General features: G+C 50.4%; 9 protein-coding genes across 9 annotated transcripts; 4 read left to right on the top strand and 5 right to left on the bottom strand.

Moving 5' to 3' along the window:
- Positions 1 to 146: 146 nt before the first annotated feature.
- Positions 147 to 1,372, top strand: LAJ45_00847 (uncharacterized protein; the record flags this gene model as incomplete). Its single annotated transcript, XM_046110446.1, has 6 exons — positions 147 to 194; positions 255 to 323; positions 377 to 726; positions 794 to 902; positions 1,179 to 1,210; positions 1,300 to 1,372. 6 exons carry the CDS (start codon positions 147 to 149, stop codon positions 1,370 to 1,372), a joined length of 681 nt encoding a protein of 226 aa, XP_045977139.1.
- A 161-nt stretch (positions 1,373 to 1,533) lies between these two features.
- Positions 1,534 to 3,865, bottom strand: LAJ45_00846 (uncharacterized protein; the record flags this gene model as incomplete). The annotated part of the gene is made up of 10 exons (XM_046110445.1): positions 1,534 to 1,910; positions 1,973 to 2,464; positions 2,529 to 2,629; positions 2,696 to 2,836; positions 2,896 to 2,944; positions 3,002 to 3,074; positions 3,138 to 3,197; positions 3,250 to 3,343; positions 3,421 to 3,504; positions 3,558 to 3,865. 10 exons carry the CDS (start codon positions 3,863 to 3,865, stop codon positions 1,534 to 1,536), a joined length of 1,779 nt encoding a protein of 592 aa, XP_045977138.1.
- A 1,852-nt stretch (positions 3,866 to 5,717) lies between these two features.
- LAJ45_00845 (uncharacterized protein) lies at positions 5,718 to 6,489 on the bottom strand (the record flags this gene model as incomplete). The annotated part of the gene is made up of 2 exons (XM_046110444.1): positions 5,718 to 6,057; positions 6,116 to 6,489. The coding sequence occupies 2 exons, from the start codon at positions 6,487 to 6,489 to the stop codon at positions 5,718 to 5,720; spliced, it is 714 nt and encodes a 237-aa protein (XP_045977137.1).
- Positions 6,490 to 6,901: 412 nt separating this feature from the next.
- On the bottom strand, positions 6,902 to 7,540 carry LAJ45_00844 (uncharacterized protein; the record flags this gene model as incomplete). The annotated part of the gene is made up of 4 exons (XM_046110443.1): positions 6,902 to 7,099; positions 7,161 to 7,176; positions 7,246 to 7,327; positions 7,402 to 7,540. The coding sequence occupies 4 exons, from the start codon at positions 7,538 to 7,540 to the stop codon at positions 6,902 to 6,904; spliced, it is 435 nt and encodes a 144-aa protein (XP_045977136.1).
- Positions 7,541 to 7,733: 193 nt separating this feature from the next.
- Positions 7,734 to 8,281, top strand: LAJ45_00843 (uncharacterized protein; the record flags this gene model as incomplete). The annotated part of the gene is made up of 4 exons (XM_046110442.1): positions 7,734 to 7,736; positions 7,800 to 7,915; positions 7,985 to 8,066; positions 8,261 to 8,281. The coding sequence occupies 4 exons, from the start codon at positions 7,734 to 7,736 to the stop codon at positions 8,279 to 8,281; spliced, it is 222 nt and encodes a 73-aa protein (XP_045977135.1).
- A 1,342-nt stretch (positions 8,282 to 9,623) lies between these two features.
- On the bottom strand, positions 9,624 to 11,873 carry LAJ45_00842 (uncharacterized protein; the record flags this gene model as incomplete). The annotated part of the gene is made up of 2 exons (XM_046110441.1): positions 9,624 to 11,652; positions 11,716 to 11,873. The coding sequence occupies 2 exons, from the start codon at positions 11,871 to 11,873 to the stop codon at positions 9,624 to 9,626; spliced, it is 2,187 nt and encodes a 728-aa protein (XP_045977134.1).
- A 1,658-nt stretch (positions 11,874 to 13,531) lies between these two features.
- On the top strand, positions 13,532 to 14,697 carry LAJ45_00841 (uncharacterized protein; the record flags this gene model as incomplete). The annotated part of the gene is made up of 2 exons (XM_046110440.1): positions 13,532 to 13,925; positions 14,330 to 14,697. The coding sequence occupies 2 exons, from the start codon at positions 13,532 to 13,534 to the stop codon at positions 14,695 to 14,697; spliced, it is 762 nt and encodes a 253-aa protein (XP_045977133.1).
- Positions 14,698 to 16,643: 1,946 nt separating this feature from the next.
- LAJ45_00840 (uncharacterized protein) lies at positions 16,644 to 17,850 on the bottom strand (the record flags this gene model as incomplete). The annotated part of the gene is made up of 4 exons (XM_046110439.1): positions 16,644 to 16,653; positions 16,716 to 16,903; positions 17,108 to 17,510; positions 17,579 to 17,850. 4 exons carry the CDS (start codon positions 17,848 to 17,850, stop codon positions 16,644 to 16,646), a joined length of 873 nt encoding a protein of 290 aa, XP_045977132.1.
- Positions 17,851 to 19,379: 1,529 nt separating this feature from the next.
- LAJ45_00839 (uncharacterized protein) lies at positions 19,380 to 23,359 on the top strand (the record flags this gene model as incomplete). The annotated part of the gene is made up of 6 exons (XM_046110438.1): positions 19,380 to 19,591; positions 19,753 to 19,864; positions 20,025 to 20,117; positions 20,272 to 20,489; positions 20,837 to 22,685; positions 22,748 to 23,359. The coding sequence occupies 6 exons, from the start codon at positions 19,380 to 19,382 to the stop codon at positions 23,357 to 23,359; spliced, it is 3,096 nt and encodes a 1,031-aa protein (XP_045977131.1).
- Between the last annotated feature and the right edge of the window lie 1,671 nt (positions 23,360 to 25,030).

Below are 25,030 nucleotides of genomic sequence, written 5' to 3'. Positions count from 1 at the left end.
CGGACCATTTCCTAATGTAGGGATAGTCACTCTTAAGCTTTCTTTCAGCCTCAAAACCCAAAACCAACCCCACATTACAGGGCCCTACCCGTCGCCCCCGAAGCCCACAGCTATTTAAAAGGGAGGGATAGCTACAGAAACTCGGGATGTCAGCGCCGTTTACCAATCTATACCATCTACGGAAGGTGGCAGAGGTAAGGGAAGCTCAGATTCTAGTAGAGGAAATAGGTTTTGATAAACCGGCTTCATTCTAGAGCGCTGCGAAGCCATGTATGGTGTGCTACAAGCCCACGACGAGCGTCCTTGTGACGCCGGATAAGAAGGTTTGTTGGTGAATTGATAGCCTTGACAGGGACTTTGTTAATGGGTTTGGCAGGACTTCTTCTATGTCTGCCCTAGCCACACGAAGGATCGCGGATTTGCGTCTGCAGTTGTGGACGACCCAGAGCCCACGCCCGAGGAGCTGGACAGGAAGCGCAAAGAAACTGAGGAGAGAAGGCTAGCCGAAGAGATCGAGAGGGTGAAGAAGGAGTACGAGGAGAAGCAAAGGAAGAAGAAAGAGAAGGAGGAAGGCGAGAAAGAGAAAGAGAAAGAGAAAGAGAAAGAGAAGGACAAGGAGAAGGATAAGAAAGAAGATGAGAAGGAGAAGGGGAAAAATAAAAAAGAATCCTCGCCCCCCGTAGAACCTAAAAAGGCTGAGGAGCCTAGGATATTCACATTGCACAAGTGAGAACCCCCCACCTCTTCCATAAATCAAAGCTTGGAGAGCTTGCTAACTCCCCGTCTTCTGCAGGACCATATTTGATTCTAGGATGCGACGATGGAAGCAGCAGCAAATTTCGAAGCTGAATCAGGAGCGGCTTAGGTCTAGTGCGTTTCCATCGGTACCCAAGGGTGACCCGGTATAGATAAGTTATATCATATCATGGAGTTTATGTGTGCCTTGTTCCTGTCCTTAGATACATGCATCAATTAGACATGGCGAGTTGTGGTTGACGATTGTTTCGGTGGTGGATTGACTTATGTGAGAGCGATACAATACCTAGCATACATGTACCTATATCCAATATAATTCGGAGGGTTCTTCCGGCGAGGAAAGCACACGCAAGTAAATACAAACAGGGCGGAAGAAAGTCGCTATATGTGGTGTATACAACGAGTGATCACCAATGATCTAGAATAAGGGTCGTTTAGAAACGGACAAGGACTTGTTGGTATATACTGTCAAGCTTCCAGTTGAATGGAGCTTGATAATACTATTTGCCAAAAATAAACTAACTAATGATTCTGCTGGGATAGCTCCAGGAATTTCTCCCTAGACGGAATCCAAGCCGATCAAGCAGGATATCCAGAAACAGAACAAGTCCATTAAATGTCAGATCCCATGCACTCCCATCCCGTACAACCAAGAGAAAAAAAATGAATTCCCAATCCCGTACCCCCCATGCCGAAAACCTGTTGAAAGAACACCGATTATATATCAAAATATCTGCATCTGTATTAACACAGTCCCCAACTTCACCTTACCCCCGATCAACCTTCCAATAGCTTCTTTTGCACCATTTCGGTAGTACCCAGCCCACAGAAAACCTCTTTCCAGTAGATCCCCATTTCGAACAGCTTCAGCTTCGCACCGATACGGAAGTACTCCCACAGGGCCGAAACCCACCGGACGATGTTCTTCGCTCTCAGCAAACCGCCGTGCTTCTCAATTTCCTCGCGGGCTTCTTCATAAACAGCTCTCGAGCAGTATCTCGCAAGAATCATGAATGTTCTTTCTGGACCGCGACCAGTTTGGAGGCCCTCATCAAGCGAACGGGTAAGATCATTTGTTTTCAAGATAAGCAGAATAACCGACGGGACATTGGCGAGCAGTTGGATTAGTTGTTCCAAAAGACCCTCAGTCATAGCTAAATCTCAAGTGTCAATGGCTTTTTCCCCATAAATCGACTTAAAGGGGGGGAAAAAAAACCTTGAGTAATTTGTTTCTTCTCTTCATCATTTCGAGGAAGTGCAACCCCTTTTTGCAAAGCGGTAAAATCCCTCCCTGTGATAGCACTAGCAAATAACGGGAACTGTTCGTCCGTGATACCCGCGACTTCGTTCGCATACCTCCTCATCTTCTTTTCATTCCCGTCGATCACAGCCAACCAGAGCTTTGCGTAAGATCTTCTTAGGTCCATTGGTATTTCCCTGTATAAACCGTGATCATATAATATAATCTCGAACTTGCTCTTCCGCCATCCTCTTTTTGAAGGATCTGTAAGTCGAATTGCAAGGTTTCCCCCGTGTGGATCACAGTGCAGTGGTGCATTCTTTCCAAATACCATTTCGTTGAAAATTCTGGCCAACGCAGCAGAAACCTCATCCCGAGAGATACCATTGCTGTCTAGCCATTGTAGATCATCGAGGCGTTTTCCAGGAAGATATTCCATTACTAATATTCTTGGTTTTGCCCAAATCACTTTCCTCCAAGTTAGTATATTTAATAATACCCCGAATATCTTTACATCGCGAGATTAACTAACCTTTAGGAATAACCACTGGTGTATTTTTGACGTTCTTGAAGTATTCTGTTACCCGGTGAATATTGCTGGCCTCTCTTTCAAAATCGAGCTCTTGAGGCAGACTATAAAGATGTTTACTCGTAAGCACCCCTCCTCAAAAAGGATCATGTCTGAAAAGGTATACCCACGATGCCTCCATCTCATCGCTGAGCCAGGTCAACGGATATTCCGGGAAGAACCATTTGATGTATTCGAATGAGAATCTCGTCAATTGCATATCGAGAGGGATCCATTCCGCCAATGATGGATGTTGTAGTTTTACCGCAACCCTAAAGGCCATTAGCATCAAAACCTACGTCTCATCAATGAAAAGCGCATGAAAACACACTCTTGGCCTGTTTCCCTCAATATCGCCCGGTGCACCTGAGCCAAAGATGCTGTCACAGAACTCAGTTTTCATAGCTCGAAAAAAGTAACGACTGGGTTTTCCGTACCGGCTCCTAGGGGGACTGGGTCAAAGGTTGAGAAGAGTTCTGGTATTGAGTGACCGGTGTCTTCAAGGATCATCTAAACCATCTAAATCAGCACAAACTATCATTTCCAAGGTCTTAGTCATCCGTAATTTCTTACTTTTTCAATACTTTCCATACTAGAAACTGGGCAACGATCTTGTAGAGGAATAAAGGTTTCCTAACTAGTCATTAGAAGATAGCTCTCCGATTTCTGAATAAAACACACTTACAGTCCATTCCACCGGTAGCAGATATCCCATGGCAGCCAGATGCTGTCCGAGCTTGATGAATATCGAGCCATTCTTCTCGAGTACCTTGTAGGTTCTATGCCAATTGAGTTAATCCCATATCACGAGAGGTGTTTCCGGTGAAACGCCGGAGAAGTGAAACATTGACCCCACCTTTCGGCACACCGCTTATGGCATTTCGAGAGCACTGTTTCATTATCCGGGTCACTATCAAGGATCCTCAAAGTAACTCGATAACTGCCAATCAATTAGCTTAACCCCCCGGGAAAAGTAATAGGAAGAAATCATACTCATTTATGCACAGCGCCAACGCACTGGCGACCCGACCCGCCCTTTCCACGGCAGCAACCGTATGCCCCACATCTGTCACGATCCCGAAGACCGCCGCCCCTACTACCGTACCTCCGAGGACGCCCAATACTATTTTGCCACTTCGATGAGGGGTAGTTTTTGTTCCAGTCTTAATAGGTTGGAAGGTTGAAGGTTTCCGTAGTGATGAGAGGCATCGTCGGCATGTCCATGAGGCAGAGTTGAAGGCTGGGAATATGGTATTCTGATTCCGGGGGAGGAGACCACGAGATGGGATTAAGGCACGCATGACCGGAGAGCAATTGTCGAAAGGTGAGAGAGGACGGAAGCTATCATACAGGCGATAGATGGACCTAGTTATATTGATAGCAGGCGGGGAAGAGGGAAAGCCCAGTCTGGACGACGTGGTCTTGAGTTATCGGCGGGTGAGACTCGGAGGAGTGTTGAGAGCAGGGTTAGGGTCACGAGCCAAATTTTTGCCGGCAGTTCATGAGCTGCCAGAGTTGTAGGGATTACTTAGTGCCGTTGAAGTTAGGCAGAGCCTCAACAACCACATCGAGTTCCTGCGTTTCCCTGCACCGCTTGACCACATGGATATGACAAACGGAATTTGAAGCTGGACTTGCTGCTGCAGTAAAATTAGAAACAACTACAGAGCTCGTTGTTTTCTTGCATTTCTGGACAAAATGGTTCAGGTCATGGCTGTTTGAAAAAACAAAACTGCACTCGAGGTTTTGAAAGAGCAACTGTCCTGCGGGATTGGTCAGGATCACAATTTGCGACCCTTCTGGCGACAAGTCGGATTCCAGAGTGAAGGTCTCAGCAGCTCAGCTTTCATAACCTAGCTGGACCATTATTAACTACATGTAGATAAGTACATTTTAGCCCGGTACCGTGGGAAACTGGGAAATGGGTCATTGACATACACGCTTCGTTGTGAATAGACCTGGTTATGAATTCAGAATAACACCCGTGGCTTTGTGTGCCAGAATGTCTATTGAGGAATTAGCAAGTCGATCCGCTACCTATTTAAGCCTACAAAAGCTACATGTATTTAGAAAAGGATATACCATTTACTTATCCCTGCTGAAAGCTGACTACCCCCTTTCGTAGAGAGTGTGCACTCATGTGTTGAGAGTACGTTCGTTTGTTGGTTTCACGCTGAATTAACAGCAGGTCTCCAACTACATCCCTTAAAGCAAACTCTGGGACGTAGGGAAATGGTATATATTTGCTTTTTTTTTCTTTCCCCCCAGGCTTCTAGCCAATCAGTTCCCGTCCTTTGCGAAATAATTTTTCATCCTGATCTTGAGATATCTCCACTCCCACGATTTTATTGGCGTTTAACAATCCCCGCTTCTGAAGTGCATATATGGTCTTTGTGGGCCTAGATCGCCTAAGGCGGGGTTATTCGAGAGGGGAGAGCATCCGCGCGCGTAAAAAAGTACAGGACCGTAGATGTGCCTTATCACCTTGAGAAATATGCGTATGTGCATATGTCTGAAGTTGATCATATATGAAATCACCCAAAAAAAAAGCCTGGTGATGCGCATCTGCAGCCAAGGGAGTAGAGTAGACGCCTGTTGCTTTCGATTGATGGTGGTGGGACTTTACATGGAAAGCAAAACTGACCGAAATACATGTAGTGGTGAACGTTTTGCATTCCAGCATTTTGTCATCCACAGCATACTTTACATCATTAGATGTATTTTTTTTTTTTTTAATGACTGAATTCTACAACACATCTGTATCGAATGCCAAGCCAAACGAGTGATCGAATATGTACCTACAAAGCATCGATGGTAACTGGCAGGGATTGCAGGTCTCTTACTGATAGAAACGAGAAACAAAACCAGAATCAAGGTAAGATGACAGGAAGAGAAGACGTTATATATAATCTGTTGAAGTCGAGATGAAGATAGGGCCTACGGATGACATCCACACGTTTGATAACCCGTTGGTAGCACATTGAGTGTACCTCCTTATACTCAGCAGAGAGCAAAGCAAAGAAATTATATCTGCTGCCCATTTTCAAAAACCCTACAGCTTCTATATCCTCTCTAAACCCGCGAAGGGGCCCTATGATCCCATTCACAAAAGATATAAACACCGAACCCATATTTTTATATATATACAGACCTCTACGCCGCAGCCACTGGCTGCTCTTCGGCCTCAGAAACTGGTGCCTCCGGCTCCTCTTCAAAGTCAGACACAGTAAAGGTACTCCTGCCCCGTCTCTTGATGATATCGGCCGTAGCCACCTCTTTCCACATCTCGAGAGCCTTCTGCTCCATCTCGATACCGATCTCGAGGTACGACTTCCCGAACTGAGCGCCCACAGCCAGGGCCTCTTCCGCCGCAACACGGCGCTCAATGTCCTGCTTCATACGCAGTTCGTAGAATTCCCTACGGGCATGGTCGTAGGCGTCCGTCTCCCCAAGCCCCTTGTTCTCCATCAACCACATCTGTCGCTGGACAACACTAAACGGAACCATCAGCACCAGCAAGCCACTGACAGTTAGTACACTAGGAAACCAACCTTTCACCATCCAGCTGCTTGCTTTGCTGCTCAATCTTGCTCCAGTCATAATGCTTATGATCGTTTCCGTCGTTCTCCACCAAGATCCTCGGCCTAGCCAGCTCCCACGGGTGGTCCTTGAAGAATTGCGCTCGAAGCTTGTCCTCGGGGTACTCAATCTTCTGAGGCATGAACATTCCTCTCGGCTTATGTCTCTTTGTCCATGGCTTGTGGTCCTTCTGTTGCACCGGGAGCGGGCGGACAAGTGACGTTGTGGGCGGTATCGAGCCGACAATCCGATACCACGCCGGCTCCTCCCGCAACCGTCCAGTCTCGAGGCGGCGAGAGGCGGTCAGGTGCACCCGTATGGGGCGCAGTCGTTTAATTGTGTTCATTGGGGCGTTCCGGTGTGAGCGGAGGGTGTTTCGGGGATCTCTGGGTGGACAATTCCGGGGTAGTCGCCGGGGGGTCGAGTTTGGTTGTTTGGTGGGCTTGGGGAAAACTTTGGTGGGTTACCGTGGGGTGGTGATGGCATGTGCGTCAGAAGCGTATATGTAGGAATGGGCGGTACTGGGGACAACTCCGGGGGTGTCGCGTTTGTAAATTCTCGCCGCCGGTAGTTGCTATTCACAGACTCAGGTTTTCTATTATATTCATAAATTTCATTTGAGGAAAGTGGAAAACCGGAACACCGTAAAGAATTATAACTATGGTACAACTGCTAATGAAAGCGACACATTCAAGAATACTCCCTTATCAAATCCGTATCAAGCACCCATGGAAGAAAGATAACCTCCATGCCTATTCTCACTTTGCTGCTGTAGCCTCCACAACATCCTGTTTATCGTCAAACTGCTTCCTGGCGTCGGCGATAACTTTTGCCATGACTAGAAGCTCCTCAACACGGCCCAACTTTTTCGGATCGCGTCGCAGAGCAAACTTGAAGTCGTCGACCTTGATCTTATTTCGCCGGGCCTGTGAGGCCATGCGCGCTGCGTCGTGACACTGTGTAGAAGATCTGATTAGTTTAAGCTGCTGCGGAAGTTTGAGCACTGTAGGTAAATACCATATCGACAATGTAGCTGCGAGCGCGAATGGTTAGCTATGCTATCTAAGCTGAGCTCACGGGGAATGTTTGTAGAATAACACACTCAGTGACAATCTCATCAAGGACATTAACACTCTCTTGGAGTGGCTCTTGGTCATCGCCGAAAGCGTACATCAGCGACCTAACTACATCCCCCCCCCCAAGGTGACTGTTAGTACAATATCACAGCGAACTAGTATTCCGAGGGTAGTAGACGAACTCTCTTTAGCGAAAAGGTGCTGGCGTCTACTGCGCGGGCGCGAGCGGGAGATTCCAGCATCGGTGGCCATGGTTTTTGAATTCTGATGTTTAGGATGAGCCCTGGGTCTCTTCTGCGTCGACTGTTCAGGACTCTCCATGGTTCAATGGAATCTGGGTTACTTATGCGCTTGGTGGCGGTGATTGTGGCGGTGATGCTCCAGTGTGGCGTCAGTATGTTCCTAGCTTCAAAGCTCTGACGTTGGTTGAAACCACGATTCAATTTACCACCACTGCCCCACGACTCCCGCTCTCACATTCAACCCTCCAAGTCTACTTACAAACGAGCCCGCAATGGTGAGTTATCCTCAAAATTCCTCTGCAATAGCTTTAGACAACTAACCGCCCCTATCTACCTAGTCTGCTCTCTTCCACTTTGACGCGCTCCTCCTGGTTATCCTGCTCCTTGTGTGCACATGCACCTATGTGCGCGCCACTGTGCCGGGCATGGTAGACTCACGGAAGGATAAGAACATGTAGGGCCCTCCCGTTTCCCCACACACCCCTGCTGGCTAATATACGGTAGGCTGATGAGCGATTGGTAGCTTCTTTGGCATGTTTTGGAAGTTTGCCCGTATCGGAGAGCGATTGTCGCCATATGTTAGCTTATGCTGCATCATTATGGCTGTAAGTTCTTCCCCGGAGTTTTGCACTTGGAGTCGGCTCTCGTTATAAGGACTTGTCTATGGCGGATAGCGGGTATCCTGCAAGATAGAAACCCTCATAAAGTTTAAATATTCTTATTGGGGCCTCCTTATAGCGAGAGTCGACTTCCGGGAGCGAGCTAGCCCGGAACACATGCTAACATGTTAGCGATGTAGGTTGTGACATTTGTTTCATAAAATGGGGATAAGATACACAGACCAAGACGGGGGAGAGTGGGGGGACGAATTTTTGTTTGTATTACTGCTCTGTGTTGGATTGTTTTTATCGGGCGTCCAAATGCATTTTTTCTTTCTTTCTTTCTTTCTAATTATTATTGTCCTTTCCCGCACGCATAGATTATTGATACCACATACATTTCAACAAAAGTGATTGAATTTGGGCGCATGAGTGCAGGTCCTGCCGGCGCCATCCATGGTCTCTATTGAATAAAGCCTTGGTGTAAGCTCTGTATACACATGGGCCATGGGGGCTTCGCCAATGATGGTCTACATCGCCGTGGCTAGGAAGCTTTTCTATCAGCTGGACAAAGACGGGGCCCATAGACAGCCAAAGTCAGAGAAAAGTAACGTTCTCAAGGCTGTGGGCTTCTAGATCTAGCTCAATTGCAACCTCAAATGCCTGTATCTAGAAAATCCAATTATGCCGTAGTTAAGTCACGAACCTACATCGAGAAAGAAAAAAAGTTTGATGACTAGGAGTCGTCTTAGCGATAGCTAGCTACTATCGCTGTCGTTTCAGTTGACCCATATCTACCATTCCCTCGTCTTTCCCCTTTGCCCAACCCACATCGATCCGTCTTGAATAGTCCTCATCACACACACCCACTCACCCGACCAACTGTATACCCAGTCATACATGTATCAGTTCAACCCCCCATCGACGGCAGACAGACCTCAGAGGTCGATCCCAGAACTCTCAAACCACAGATTACAGCTAAGAATGTTATACTACTACATAATTTCATCTATACATATAACTGTGCAATGGGTTCCTCCAACTTTAGCCGTTCCATGTCGTCTCTTCTGAGCTGCAGGAAGTAACGCCCAATCACCAGTCATCACTCGGTGCTCAACATTGCGACCTTTGTTGGATCTATTGGTTGATGATTCGTTCGTATGGGGTTTTATTTGGATGTTCAGTTTTTTTCGAATGATGTCGAGCCCGTGCAGGTGGGCTGTCCAAACCTACCGTCGACACCCTATCACTGCCATATGCACACTGGCCCTTATTAGATGAGACTCTTTGACCAAATCACTCAACCATCTCGTCATACTTCCCCAACACCTTCGGCCAACATGACGGTGAATGGGGACGTGCAAAATCAGAATCAAGAATCTATATGCTGCAATGGCCATCCAGAGCCTTCGCACCACTACGCATGAGCGCTGATCACCAAAAGAGCTACCAATGATATCTCGACCACTTTCCATTAATATCTAAGGTACAAAACGCAAACTTTTATCTATCGAAACCTCCTCCTCCTCCTCCTCCTCCTCCTCTCCTCCTCCTCCTCTCCTCCTACACAAATTCAAAAGTGTCGCCCACATCCGTACACATCACGCCCACCCTCTTCGACCCCACAACCCTCTCCAACCTCAGCACATCCCACCGACTAAACAAGACCCTCACCCTACACGTCCCCGCCTCCGCCATCCCCTCGCGCACACTCCTCGCCAACCACCCCCCCGCCACCTCGCGATAGAACCGCTCATTATCCGGCACCTGGTAGAACACCACCTCCCTCGCCCCAGCCACCTCATACCTCCGAAAATGGTGCGCGCGCCCGGTATACAGCAGCACCTTGAGCCTCCCCGTCCTGAAGTGGCTCCTCGCCCGCGCAACAGCACCCACCGCCGTCTCCTCGCTGACGACGCCAAAGTCGAGCCCCAAGCCATCCAGGTGGTTGCGCACCCTCACAAAGTCGTAGTACGAGTGTACAAACACCACGCTCCCCCCCGCGCTGCGCTGCAGTCCCGGGAGCACCATGGCCGCGAAGAACGCAAACCGCGCATCGGCGTCTTGCGCCGGCGCGCGGGCGTCAAAGCGCATGAACGTCTGCCGCACCTGCAGGCCCAGGTCCGTCATGGCGCCCGCGTACTCGGGCGCGGTCTTGACGCGGCCGGCGATGCTGCGCATGTGCCCGGCGAAGAGCGCGTTGATCTCGGGCGTGAGGAAGGTTGCGGTGACGAGCGTCTGCCGCACGAAGCGCGCCTGCGAGTCGAGGTACCATGAGCGCACGCGGCCAAAGTCGCAGCCGTGGGCGTCCGTGGGGATGAGGTTGAGGTGCTTGAAGACGTGCTCGACGTGCTCCCAGTTCTGCATGAGCAGGGCGTCGGCGTGGTCGACGACCACGAGCTCGAGCGAGGAGAGGAAGTCGTAGTCGCGCTTCCTATCACCCTCGTCCCCGAGCACCATGCGTAGGCCGAGCGGGGAGGCGAGGATGATGTCGGAGGTGTAGAATTGCGAGAAGAGCTTGACGGACTTGCGCGTGAACTTGAGGCCGAGGCGGAAGAGGTCGTCGTGGTTGCCGGAGAAGAGCTCGCGGAAGTCGGCGGGCTTCGTGGCGGGGATGCGCTCCTCCGAGGGCGGGAGCGTGAAGCTGTCGGTGAAGCGCTTCTTGTTCTCCTGCTGCTCCGCCTGCGACAGCGCGAGCAGGGTGTTGACCACCTCCGCGCAGGCGTTCCGCGTCGGCAGCAGGAAGAGCACCTTTGGCCGCGTGAAGCCCTGGTCGCGCAGCTCGAGGTCGGCGGCGCCGTCGTCCGTGGTGGCGGCGCGCGAGAGGCGCTCGTTGTTCTTGAGCACCCTGCTGCGCGTCTTGTAGATGTGGTTGAGCGCATGCACGCAGGCCAGGTTGCGGACGGCGGCGGCGTTGTCGGGCGTCCGCGAGGTGAAGAGGACGTCCTGGTTGGCAAAGATGTAGGGCGCGAGCGCCTGCTGCACCGGCGTGAGCTCACCGTTGAGGGCCTCGAAGGGCGCAGCGAGCTTGTTCTTCAGGTTGACGTCTGCGATGCGGTCGACCTTCTTGCCCGGCGCTGCTTGCGACTCGCTGGGGGCGCTGAAGACCAGCTTCCCGCTGAGCGCCGGGTGCGTGAGCTTCTTGGTCTCCCAGCTGTTTGCCTCTGCGGCCTTTGTGCGTGCGAGATACGAGGGCGTCGGGGTTGCAAAATGGGACTCGAAGGGGTCGGACTGGTTCTCGTCGTCGCTATCCCCGCCATCCTGCTGCTGCTCTTCCTCTTCCTCTGCGCCCTCTTCGTCCACAGGCGCCCACTCCTCCTCCGGATCCTCCTCCTCCGCTTCCACGACGTGCTGGGTTTTCCGGCGCTTTGCGTCCCGTGTGTCTTTGGACTTGCGGCTCAGCGTTAGGGACTGCAGTAGCACGTTATACGGCTTTGCGCTGGTGTCTTCCGGCTCCTCCTCGTCCTCCGTGGTGAGGACAGCGTCGTCGTCTTCAGACTCGGACTCGGACCCGGACCCGGGGGCATTATGGGCTGCGCCGACTTGCTCGTCGGAGCTGGCTTCGTCTTCTGACGGCGCTGGGTGCTTGCTACTGCCTTGCTGTTAGGGCCAATTGCACTCGTTTCATGGATTGATTGATGGCACTGCTACTAACTCTCTAGGACGGTTCTCGAAACTGCGGATACCACCTCGGCCTCTACCACCGCCGCCGCGGCCCCGTGCGCCACCCCGTCCTCTACTGCTATTACCGCCTCGACCGCCGAAGCTACCACTGCTGCCGCCGCGCCCACGTCCTCGCTGTCCTGGTGGCATTGTGGGGGTTGTAGGTGGTGGGGTTTGTATGTGTTTGAATCCCCTTGAAGGTGAGGCGAATAAAATAAAAATTTAGGCGCATGAGGCTCTGGGAATCCCTGCGTGTGCCAAGACGCTGCACGCCCCACTATTTTGGTGTTTGGGTCATGGGATGTCACTCGGCTGAGAAGTGAGGGCCGAGGGAAGCGAGTGGTCGTGGTGGGAGATGGAGGGTTTGTATGGCGGAGTGGCCTGGGGAGATGGCGTGGAGGACTCTCGGTGCCTGGACTCTCTGATCTGGCACTGCAAACATTGTATCTCTGCCGCCCTTCCCCGAGTAATCATCCCGTTCCAATGCCTGCTGCCAAAAGACCCGGCCCCCGAGTGACTGACTGACTTATCAGATGCGATTACTCATCACTCTTCTCTTTCTTATCGCAGTCCCGACACTCCCCCGCGCTCGCAGTCAACAATCCAATTCTCCCCACGCCCGCCCCACATGCGAGTGCATCAACAAGTTGGTGAGTTCTTGCCCTGCGCCTTGGAACAGTCCCGACCGAGAAAAACAATTCCTATTCCTGCTACATATCTACTTACATATACTTACATATCCCTCCATCCCTCCATCCTTCATCCCTTCTCGCATCCCCCCTCCCCCTCCCCCTCCCCCACATTTCTATCCTATACCCCCCCCCCCCCGCATCCGCTCCCCCGCTAATGCTGCGGAATTTCCCCACCGTTACCGACCGATTCCTGCACTGCATTGTTGGGTGGAGGGCGGGTGGGAACTTGCCTGCTGCTGCTGCTTCTGCTGTCGTGTGCGCTGAGCGATAGAAGAGAAAGAAGAGAAAGGGAGAGAGTGAAGGGCAGCTGCACAGAGTGAAGAGTGAAGAGAAAGAGTGAAGAGAAAGAGAGTCTGTGTGTGTAAGGTGGGCTTTTTACTTTATTATTATTGCTGTTGTGCGCCCATTCGTCTTTTTCTGTCGGCACATTACTCTCTCTAATAACGATACCAAATCAAAATCAATACTAAAATACTCTGCACCGTCTTTTTTTTCCAGAGGAGGGAGCCAAATATCCAAATCCAAATCCAAATATATACAATACATACCTAGAAGACAAGTCTGGTGGCCCGGTGGTGGTTATCCTAGCACTTCTACTACTTCTGCTACTTCTTCTACTACTTCTACTTCTGCAACTGTTACTACTATTCTGCTGCTGCTGATACTACTACTGCTTCTGCTATCATTGCTGCTGCTGCTACCACCATACTGCAATACTGCAATACTGCAATACCACAAATACAATTCACCACCACTGGTACTGCTGTTCCCATTACACCAAACTGTCAGTACGTCCCGGTGCCTTACTCGTGATACGGGGGCCACAGCTCCATTCTGCCGAATCCTACATATACACACACACGCCCGGCCTCTTGCATTGCGTCCAGACACCCCGTCAGTCCACAGCAGCAGCCTGCACCCATCCGTCCGTCAGTCAGCCAGTCAGCCAGTCAGCACCAGCAGCAGCACCGAGTCAGTTCACACAACAGCACCCAACATCCCATATCCATATCCCCCCACCATTAATACCACCCCCCCCCCCCCCCCGACCCAGTAACACTCCCCCGAAGCCAAAAGTGCTCCCCCAAAAAAACCAAAACCACAAAATCCCCCACAATGCCACCACCACCCCCAACCCCCTCCACAACCTCCCCCGACAAGCCCCCGCACCCCGTGCACCACATCTACCCCATCTTCGTCCCCGCCGACCTCTCCGACAACTTTATCCACGCCTTCTCCGGCGCCACCGCCGGCTTCGTCTCCGGCATCGCAACCTGCCCGCTCGACGTCATCAAGACCAAGCTGCAGGCCCAGGGCGGCTGGTCGCGCATGGGGCCCGGACCCGGCGAGGTTGTCTACCGCGGCCTCTTTGGAACTGCCAGCACGATATGGAGGGATGAGGGCTTTCGCGGGATGTATCGCGGCCTGGGACCGCTGATATTGGGCTATCTGCCGACGTGGATGGTGTATTTTACGGTGTATGAGAAGGCGAAGAAGTTTTTGGAGCCGGGTGAGTTTCTTTTTTTGATTCTTTTTTTTTTGTTTTTGTTTTTGTTTTTGGTGTTCTTTTTTTTTTGTGTAGTGGGAGGAGGGTGGTTTGGAGTGGGGAGGGAGAGGGGGGGTTATATTTGCCTTTTACACTAGTATTTTTACTTGTTACTTCATCCGCTTTGGGTTTGCGGTTTTGCACATGTTCAATTGAAGGATTGGTTCCGCGGGGGGGGGGGGGCGCAATTGACCTATTTCATTCCCCAATTGCCCTAAACACTGTCCCCGCCCTCCTCTCACCTCCGCGCTCATCCCCCCTCTATCCAACCCCCCAACTGCCAATTGCCATGCCCCCATTTCCCCACTCCCCCCCCAACACCCGCGCAACGATCATTTCCACTAACCCGCACCCACCCACCACCACAGAAATCGAGCGCACCTGGGTGACGCACATCCTCTCCGCCATGACCGCCGGCGCCTCCTCCACAATCTGCACCAACCCCATCTGGGTCATCAAGACGCGGCTCATGTCGCAGCCGCCCGTCACCGCCTCCTCGCCCGCCTCGCACCACTACACGTCGACGCTCGACGCCATGCGCAAGATGTACCTGCACGAGGGCGTGCGCGCCTTCTACTCTGGCCTGGCCCCCGCGCTCCTCGGCTTGACGCACGTGGCCGTGCAGTTCCCGCTGTACGAGCAGTTCAAGAAGATGTTTACCGCGGGCGCGCGCGAGGGCCAGAGCGGGAGGGCAGGGCGGGGGACTTTTGGGGGATACTGGCGGCGAGTTGTCTGAGTAAGATATGTGCGAGCTCGGCGACGTATCCGCATGAGGTTGTGCGGACGAGGTTGCAGACGCAGAGGGTGCTGGGGAGGCGGGGGGAGGAGGAGGAGGAGGAGGAGGAGGAGGGGTAGGGGGTAGGGGGAGGGTGAGGTATCGCGGGGTGGTGCAGAGCTTTGTGACGGTGTTTAGGGAGGAGGGGTTGGGGGGGTTTTATGCGGGGATGGGGACGAATATGATTAGGGCGGTGCCGGCGAGTGCGATGACGTTGTTGACGTATGAGTGTGAGTTTGCGCTCTCTGGTTTTCTGTGTTTTTGGGCGGTGGGGGGTGTCGGGAGTGCGCTGCCGGTAGGAAGGCAGGTTAGATGTTGAAGACTCGGTGGCTAACGTATACGACAGTGATGGTAGGACGATTAACACGATACAAGGAGCAAGGAATACTAGAACGAAATCGACTACTCGGCGAACAGTCGCAGTCATCACGGTGATGTAGTTTGTTTTCTTCCGTTTTTTCTTTCTCTTGATACACGAATACTAGCCCAGCCCGGAGGGAGCGCCATCTATTTACCTGTGAATTTCGAGATTGGAGATTAGAGAAGAAGAAAGAGGAAAGCTAGTTTGGGGTGGGGTTGTGAATGTAGTTACTTCCGCTTCTTGTTCGCCTCTTTTTCTTTTTTTTTTTTTTTTTTATTCGTCTCTATTCTTCTTAGTTGGGCGTATATTCATTCCATTCTCATCATTCTTTGTTTCTTCCTCTTCTTCTATTTTGGGGATTTTGTGGCCTTTCTTCCTTTTCTTGTTTTGTAATTGTGATGCGGGGATCTGGACGAGAGTAAAGACGAAGGAAAGAAAAGAAATATCATGGGGATATATACACGGACTTAGTAGGTATTATAATGTAACAAACGCCACTACACTATACACTTCCTTTATTTCCTTCTTCCTTCTTCTTCCTTCTTCCTTTTCTCTTTTTCTCTGGTTTGGTTTCTGGTTCTTTTTCTTGGTAGATGGAAAAGCACTCCTTCTTTTTCTTCTTCCTCTTTTTTCTCTTCTTCATTCGATGGTTGCGGTCAGCTAGAGTAGACGGTCTCTTACAAGTCAAGTCACTTTGGTACTCTACTAGCTCCATCTACTCTGCTCGAGGCCGCATTACCGGCCGAGTGATGACCAGTGATCCTACATCCCCGCCCCCATGCCACCTAGCGGGGGAGAGGGAGAGGGAGAAAGAGAGAGCTGTCAACCCACCCTATGGGTTTCCCGCAAGAATTCCACTGACAAACCCGGCTGGCTTGAGCTGGGCTCTGGTGGGGGGGGAGCACATGTAGGTACCTGCATCACCGACCATTACCGGTGCGGGGTCTCCCGAGGTGCACATGCTGTGGTTGATGCAACGGCGGAAGAGGGAAAGACATACTCTACACTGGCGATGCTGGCATGTGATGGGTTCGGGGATATTGGGGTGTCGGTGTGTGAATCATTGTCTTCTATTGCCATGTGAGCTTCGTAGGTTCCGGGGAAGGTGGTGTGGTATAATATGCCTGTAGAGTATAGTACAGCTGTGAATAGAGAGAGTGAGTTGGTATTTGGACTGTAGGAAGAATCCGGAGGATGGGTTTGCAGTATCGTGGTGCGGGAGTGACTGGAGGGGGAAGGGCTGCAGACCGGCCGGCGCATAGAAGAAAGTTACCAAGAAATATGGCCAACGAGTACACCAGACATCCAGAACCCAGTATACATCTCACAATAGCCCCATACAAGAAGATCGCTCTTCTAATTCCTCAACTATAGAAACACCGGTGTGGTGCAAAAAATATATACAAATCTCAAGCTCTCCGCCGGCCCATAAAACGCCAACATAGATATATAATGTTAGTTCCCTCAGTCAATCGCTCACATACACAACAAGTTCACACTCCTCTACACGCTCCGCTCCAGGTCCAGCATATCAAAAATAAACCCATTACCATTTCCTATAGGCGCCTGTATAGTTAACCCAGCCCAACAAAATCCTGCTCTAAACTGTATCCTCTACCTGCTCTCTCTCCCTAACCTCTCTTGTAGGTCCTCTACCAGCTCATAGGCAGGTTTAAATCGCGGCGTTGACTCCCCGCTCTTGTTCTCTAGTAGCACTGGGTTGGGATGGGTATCGGTCGTTCCGCCTAGAGACGTGTAGCCCTTATCGTACAATGAGCAGTACGGTATCTCAAGCGCGCGCAGAAACTACGATTACCCGTCGGGTCAGCATGCCGTTATTGTCCAAGGATCAACCGAGACACTTTACGGGCGGGAAGACCCGCAGTGAGATAAATCAAATCCCACCCCGCACGGGGGTCCGAGAATCCCAACCGCACAACGGGAATTTGGGGGGGGGGGGGGGGGGAGTGGAAGAAAACAAGGCGGAGCTGAAGGGTTCTGTCAACTTACAGCCCAAACCTCCTGGTAGTGCCAATCAATTACCGGGTGCACTCTCATAAAGTCCGGCCAGCCATGATCCGTCCGGTCAAAATGCGTGAGGAACTCGCCGTGCGGGTCTGTCCGCCTCGTACCGACGAAGATGGCCTTCACGTTCTTGTTCTGCTCGAGGTATATCTCGAATGCCTTCTTCATGGGGAGCGCATAGCGAGCGAGGTCGAGGTGGTACGACGGCACGCAGATGTCTACGAACTCATCGACTTCAGCGAATGGGTGCTGGGACATGACATAGACTGCGTTTAGGAGCGCTATTGAGCTCTTTGGGAGCGAGTTCTGGGAGAGTCCGGCAAGGAAGATTATTAGCAGTACAAGGCAATCTTTGCCACCGTTAAATGAGATGGCGAGTTCATCGAATCTGTGGGAAGCTTTAGTTGTCTGTATATGGCTTGGTGAGCGGCGAAGTGTGGGGGAGGGTAAACGAACGAGTATCTCTGTAATGCTTCTTGAACGACCTGGAGGGATATCTTTGTCTGGTGCTGAACCTGCCGGAGGAGCTCAGTCTCAGGCGTGGACGCGAGGAAAGCAGAGATCTTGTCGTGGAGTTGCGAGCAGAGCTGGTGTAGTGATTCTTTGGATTGTTCAGCGCTCTTCACATGAGTGGTCGCACCGTTCTGCTGGACCACATTCGGGGGAGGGTGGGGGGTTGTGGTGGTATCTTCTTTGTCGAGCATCACAGAACCTCTGGACATGATCATTGAAGCCGTGAATGTCGAGATTCCGGGAAATTTGAGGATGAAATCTAGAAGAGGTGTGAGTGCAATGTATGTATTTGGCTAGGTGGTCTTTTTTGTAATAAGCTGGGGATGTATCGGTATCCACAACCACCATGCTCTTTCTACCCCGCCGCCGCCGCTTCAGCTTTACCTTTACAACCAGATGGGTACATGCCTTACCACTGCCGAGAAGCGGGGATTGACTGATTGATTGAAATAGTGTCAGGTACGAGATCGATCTGGTCTCGGAGGCATCTTCTGTAGAGTACCTAGCGGAAGTAATTTGTTTTTTTTTATTCCTATCTACACTAGACTGCAAGCTTGCGATTGCCAGTTTCGTGATATCTAAAAAAAAAAAAAATACCTATTCGGGGAAATGGAGAACTCACTTGGATGAAGGACGAGGACGAATGGGTAAATGGAGATGCTCTTCGCGGTCAGAAAACCTCCTCTAAAATCCCAGCCTGCATTTCTACAAGTACATGTACTTGCCATGAGTACGCTACAGTACGTAAAGTGCACTCCTCCCACTTCACAACTCTGCGGAAGAAGAAGAAACAAGAACACCACCACCACACGTGCTACCCCGCGGATCCGCGCAATGCAGGTGTGCCCCCATCCCTCATCCCTTCCCTCGTAAGAAAGGAAGCGCGAAAAGCTTGATGTCTGTCTGAATCGATTCCTGCTTTTATGTGCGCAAAATCACAACCGGGGATTCATAATCGAAGCTCTCGGGAAAAGAGGACCCTGATTACCTATTGTACCTACATGTAGGCAGATATGTACCTGATCCAATGAATAATTCTGCCTTCTAAAGAAGTTTCCTGGGATATGTTGCTTTTCTGTTAGTACCTGCAGCTTTCCATTCCTGGGGCAGTTTTTCAGTAAAGTACTCTACCGCCGGCTGTTTGATTTCCCGCCGACATCGCTCATCCAGTCATTGTGGGAGAAGGCGAAGAAGCTCACGGCAGTGTGCGGATCACCTCTCGACGGAAGTTACATGGGGGAGTAGGGGTTCACAAATAGGAACCTGCATTTCATGTAAAACGTCGTGTGTTTTGCAAGGCTGTTGGTTACATATTGGTATGCCCCCATTACTTAACAAGCCCGAGATAGGCAAGCAGCAGGCAAGAATAGTAGACCAGGTAATCAGGCGGGAAGCATCATTACCCAGCGGGCCGTACATAGAGTACCTACATATGTAAAAACCTACATACATCCATACAGCAAGCTTTCACCGCCATAAGCCAGCACCAGGTTTTCGCTCTCCTCCCCGCGTACCCGCCCCTCCGCAAAAAGAATGAGCGCATGCCGCAGTTGTGTGTGATCTTGTGCTTGTGAACACTCACCCGGTCACTCAGCTCCGTGAATGACTGTAACGGGTCGACTGCTGCTGCTCTTCTGTTTCAACGCAGCTGCTGCCCTTTCTTCGTCTTTTTATACTTTTTGTGCTAGCTAGCTATTCTTTCCCTCGCAACGTCCCCCCATCCAACATTCCTGCACTGCAGAAAATGTCCTCTCTACCCGCTGAACATGCCGTTTGCTTCGCCATCGTCTCCAGAGCTCTTGCACAGGCCCGTGAGGAGTTCAGACTCGAGAAGCACCTCAGAAAAGTTTCACCGGGCCGCCAGCCAAGGCCGTCGTTCTCGGTAGACTTGAGATCCAAGCAGATCTCAAGCATCCCGCTGGAGGCTATTGAGCTCATCAAAGATGAAGTAGAAAGGTCAGCCAACGGCAAACCATGGAAGGGGGGCAAGTGATGAAACGCCACCACTTTACCCCCTTCAGAAAGAAAAAAAAAAAAAATTAAGCTATGGCGGGTTCGATTGTTGCTAACTGATTATTCTCCCGCAAATTTTGTTCTGCTTGTTTTGTGTTTTGAAGACTCGCTTTGGCCCATAATCAATTGACCTCGCTGCAAGATGGGTTCTCGGGCCTTCACAGAATGAGATATCTGAACCTCCGTGCGAACTTACTCGGAGAATTTCCGGCGGTGGTATGGTTTGACAAGAAAAAAAACTTCCTTCCCTACAACTTCTTTTTCTCTTTCTTCCTCGTTATCCTTCCTTCAGTGCTAGTATGGGTAAAGAAAGAAAAAAAAAACTGAATGGGAGGGCTGATATTTGAAATGTTTGCTTTATGTGTTGCTGCTGTAGATCACTCGCCTGCCGTCGCTTGAGATACTTGACGTCAGTCATAACCAAATAGGCTCACTGCCCGAAGACTTTGGGACCCTGATGTCGCTGAAGGTATGGCCAGCCAGTACTGCAATCAATACTCTTATTTGCAAGGCACAATAATTTACCCTCCTCCTCCAATCCCCCACTTAAAATTACATAGTTATACTCCAATCTACCTGGCAATGATAATTCGAGAAGCTGCTCACATGGCCTCTCCCAAAAGGTGCTCTCAATGGGCAAAAACAAAATCACCATTCTGCCTAATTATATTGGCGCCATGCCCAATCTCACGATCCTGAAGCTCCACCACAACCCCATCGTCTTCCCCCCAAAAGACCTCCTGGCCAAAGACGACGCAACGGACGACGAAGTATGGCTGGAGGAGGTCAAGAGATTCTTGAGGCAGCATGCGGAGAAGATGGGCACGGGGTCCGAATCAAGGTAAGGAAGGCCCTCCTAGATCAGTAACATTAGAAGTAGGTGAAGTAGGTAGAGTAAATGTACCGTAGTACCTACCCTGGGGGGTGCTACCCTACCAACCCTATCCAGTCCAACCCCCCTCCCCCTTTCGCATATCTACCCCCCTACCGGAACCCTGGTCCCGGCATTGACGGGGTCACGGCGAACTAGGGCGGGGGGGGGGGGGTTGGAGTGGGAGTGGATGGTTTGATGAGCTGCCTGCGCTACCTTCTTTACCTACTTCTACCACCGCACCCGCCGGTATTGTGGGTTTATGCCGTGGTTTCAATTTTGGGGACTAAACTTTCCTGGGGTAAAATCCCTTCTAGTAGTGATTACGGCCCAGACTTGGGGAATGATTCTTGTTCATCAATCAATACCGCGACCTTTGCTTCTAGAACACCAAGCCCTGGTTCTGTGAATAGCTGCTGCTGCTCAGTGGAAGGTAGCGATACGAATAACAACTCTAATCCCACCACTACTACTATTATTACCACAACCAACCAAGCGGAGGAACAGCAGAAAGAGGCACCATTCAGGCTATCAGCAGAGCTCGATACCATCATGCCACACGCTTCCAATTCTCTAAGGACGCGATCCGTTAGTCCGTCTAAACGGTCCATGCTATCTCTGCACCAGAATCGCTCGCCTTCGCCACTGTCGAACGCCACGATGTTGTCTAGCTCTGCACCAATGCCCGCCTCCTCTCTCTCCCCATCCCCATCCTCCTCTATTGCTTCCGAGCAGGAGCAGCCTCAGACACCGCTTTCAGAGTCCAACCTGTCTCAGCTGGAGCGATCCCGTAGTCATAGCGAATCTACAGCACAGCTGCAAACCATCCGGGGTAATCGGAGAATGGGCATGTTGCCACCACGCAAGTCCCCAAATGCCATTTTCCAAGGAAGCGGGAGCAATAATAGCACCACCGGCAGCAGTAGCAATAGTAGTGGAAGCATTGGAGAAGGAGGAAACAACAACCTTCGAACCGTTATCGAACAACCGCAACCGCAACAGCATCTGCAACAGCAACAGCAACAGCAACAGAAGGCTTCGAAGCACCAACGTGGTTACTCGCACGATAGCATCATCGACTCGGCTGGAAGGACGCTAAAAAAGAATATGGGGAAGCCTGCTGACGGTGTTAACGGCGGATCGCAGGGCAGTCCTACGGAAAAGGAACGACAGCCTGGGCCGTACTTTCGACGGTTAAGCTCGTTACCAGAGAATAAGCGGACGTCATTGTCATCTGCAAGAGTTGGTGAAGCTGCTAGGGGGATCCTTTATGCTATGAGCACACTGCAGAAGCCGATCGAGCACTTTGTGCAGTCAGCAGTTGATCCTAACGGACCTCACCATAAAGTTGAGAGAGCTCTTTATAACGGGAATATCCATATAGGGTCATTGGTTGGAGCTCTGGAGGCATACGAGGAGAAAGACGATGAGGCAGCAGTAGATCAGGTCATTGATGCTTGCTACTCTTGCGTTGCCGCGTTCCGACAAGTGCTGTCGATGCTACAGTCGAGCTCAAAAGAGATTGGAGCCGGAGCAGCAGGACATGATGTCCGCTATATGAGGACATTACTACTTACAGTCTACGGATCTTATGTTGAGATCCAGAGCTCGTATGAGATTCTCAGACCATTGCTTAGGACACATCGGCCCACACCGAGTGTACAATCTTTCAGTAGTGCTAGCTCAATGATGAGAGGAAGACAGCCGCTGCAGATTAATAATAACCCTGGACTACGACTAGCATCTATCCCGTCCGCTACGTTCATGTCGTCAGCAGCTTATACAACCCCACGGGGTGGCCCGCTGGGTGCCGACTACTTCTCACTCCCGCCAACGCCGGGTTTAAACAGTGTCCCGTCTTCAGCTGTCTCACAGATGTCGGAGAATGGGTTTGGGTTCGACCACGATGAGCCGTTGTATGGGATCTTCCAGACTGCCATTGGCGCGGCATTGAGCACGCTGCCAGTCATCGAGAAAGAGATTAAGGCTGCGCTGGGGCAGAGCTTGATGCCGAATGTGTCTTTGAAACTAAGGCAGGTCTCGGCTTTGTGCGTCAATGGGGCGGACGCAGCGAGGAAGCTGAGTAAGGTCAGATGGGAAGCTATCCAAGAGGGAGATGTTGGTGAAAGGCGCCGATTCTGGGACGATACTAACATCTTCACTAAGGTTAGTTTCGGGTTTAAGCTTTTGTTTTTTCTATAGAATATTTACTGATGGAGTGATAACAGTTGATTATCAACATTGCGGAGCTCATCAAGAGTACTCACCAAGAATACACTTTCCGAAAGAACATGCTCACTGCCGTCGGTATGGTTGTGCGCCCGACAAAGGATCTATATATTCTCTTGAATGGCTCATCATTCAGGATGTACATGGCTGAGTCCTCTTCGACACCCAATTCTCCACCATCAGTTCTCTCACCCACACAATTTGGGTTCCAGTCCATGATTGCTCCCAGCCCGACACCGACATCCACACCGACAATGACTGCACCACAAACCTGGCTCGCCGCAACGCCGCTCTCCGCAGCATTGGGTCCTGCAGCGCAGGCAACGCTGCCACAGGGTATGTTTTATCCAAGTCCTGGACTTGGTGGTGGAGGTGGTGGGGGAAGCGGCAGCGGATCGAATAGTAGAAGTGCTACTTTGATGAGCATGGTACACCCCACTATGACAAGCGTTATGAGTGGGCTTGGTGGGGCTGGGATAGCGATGGCTATGCCCGTGACTCCGAGCACACCCGGGCCGGAGGGACCTATGGGACTTGGAATGGGGTTGATGACACCTGGAGCGGCTAGAGGTGGAGTGGGCACTAGTAGTGTGAGCCTTAGGATGGGATGAGCTGGGAAGTATAGTGTGGAGGATGGAATACTAGCAAACGTTCTTTCTTTGACATTGGGGTGCATTATGGGTTCTTCTTTTCTTTTCTTTTTAGCGTTATTTTCTGACTCTCAAACATTCATTGGTGGTTTTTCTATTTTTTCAACATCGTCGTCTCTCGACTTAAACAGCGTCTTGATTGACATCCGTTTTTTTTAAAAGTACTTGTTATACCCCCCTCCTTCCCCATTCTTATTTGTCTCTTTTTGTTACCAGGTTTCAGGCTGCATTCTTATAAAAACGGTGTTTTGGGGTTACTTATGTCTTTTTACCTTGTTTTTTTGACACAAAAATAATGTTCTGTTTCGGTGTTGGCACGCACATCTTACATCTAGTTGACATCTTTCTTTCTTTTTTATTTCTTTTTTCCATGCACATTGACAGAAGTTGGTTTACTGGTCTGTCTTTACATGTATCATCTATGTATCCTCACATAGAAACGGAGTTTTTCTCGTCCCGTTGTGTGTTTTTGATTTGATTTTTAGTTGCATGGTCGTTGGTGGTTGGTGAAGATACCTAGATTGGCATTAAGAGGAGGGGCTACAAAGTCGAAATTGGAGCATATTGCATTATTATATCCTGATGAGCTTACGGACCATAGAGTTAGAGCTGGCTACATGTGTATTTACTTACATAGGTGGACATTTGTTTTTATCATTCACTAATTTGAAGCCGGAGTTTTCTGCTTTTGAGCGTTGTGTTTTTTTCGTGGGAGTTTTGGTTGAAAATGCTTGTTAACTATTTTTGTTTGGACCTTTATTAACTACCTTTTTTACGCACATCTTGTTTGTAATTTTTAATACCATGACCTTGACAGCCAGGAATCATACACTGCTGTTCCTTCAACCTGGAGAAACGATCCTAGCAGCACCGAAGAGAAACATGTCTCTCATACGTGAAGCACCGAAAATCACTGTCGCTTATCAAGTATTTTGTAACCACTCTATAGGGTTCCGGGGCCGGGGTTCTGGCCGCGATGCGCATTGTTGTCTTTTTCTTCGCCTTCCATACACTTCCCTATAGGCGGCGCCGAAATCCAAAAGTTACTCCGTTCTACCTACGGAGCTCCCTACCCAGAGAGGTTAAATCACTCAATGGGTGACCTGATCGCTGGAATATGCTCTTGTTCCCAGACTCACGGTTGACATGATGTCTCGGAAGTCTGCAACGAAAAAATTCTTTGCATGGAATTTTGCCAAGAAGTTGATGGGTCGCGCAATACGGAAGTCGCGAAGTTTAAAAAATTTAAGGTTTTTTATTATCATTTATCCTCATTCCCATTCTCCATATATCTGAAACACAGTATTACACATGTGAAGCCTAGGGGGATATACGCCAGAAGCGAATCTCGAAACTCGTGGGAATAACAAATTGCGAGAATTATGAAAGGCGTTTTGTTTGATCTGGATCCTGTACTAAAATTTGCAATTGGACGTTGAGGAAAAACTGGTCTATGCAAGGGTATGTTGAGGATCGTGTAATATGTAGAGAAGGAAGAGGAGTGTGAGGGGGAGGGGTAATTTATACCTTTCTGCAGAACCAGGGGAGAAGCCCCTTACCCTAGTTGTAGTTTGTCTTGGCCTTTAAGGTACTGGCCAAATAATTAGTAGACGACCTTAGTGGTCGTACGAG

This window comes from Morchella importuna (assembly GCF_003444635.1).
Source record: "Morchella importuna strain M04M26 chromosome Unknown Morimp01GS001, whole genome shotgun sequence".
NCBI classification, from domain to species: Eukaryota; Fungi; Ascomycota; class Pezizomycetes; order Pezizales; family Morchellaceae; genus Morchella; species Morchella importuna.
This window is presented reverse-complemented; position numbering and strand designations above follow the sequence as displayed.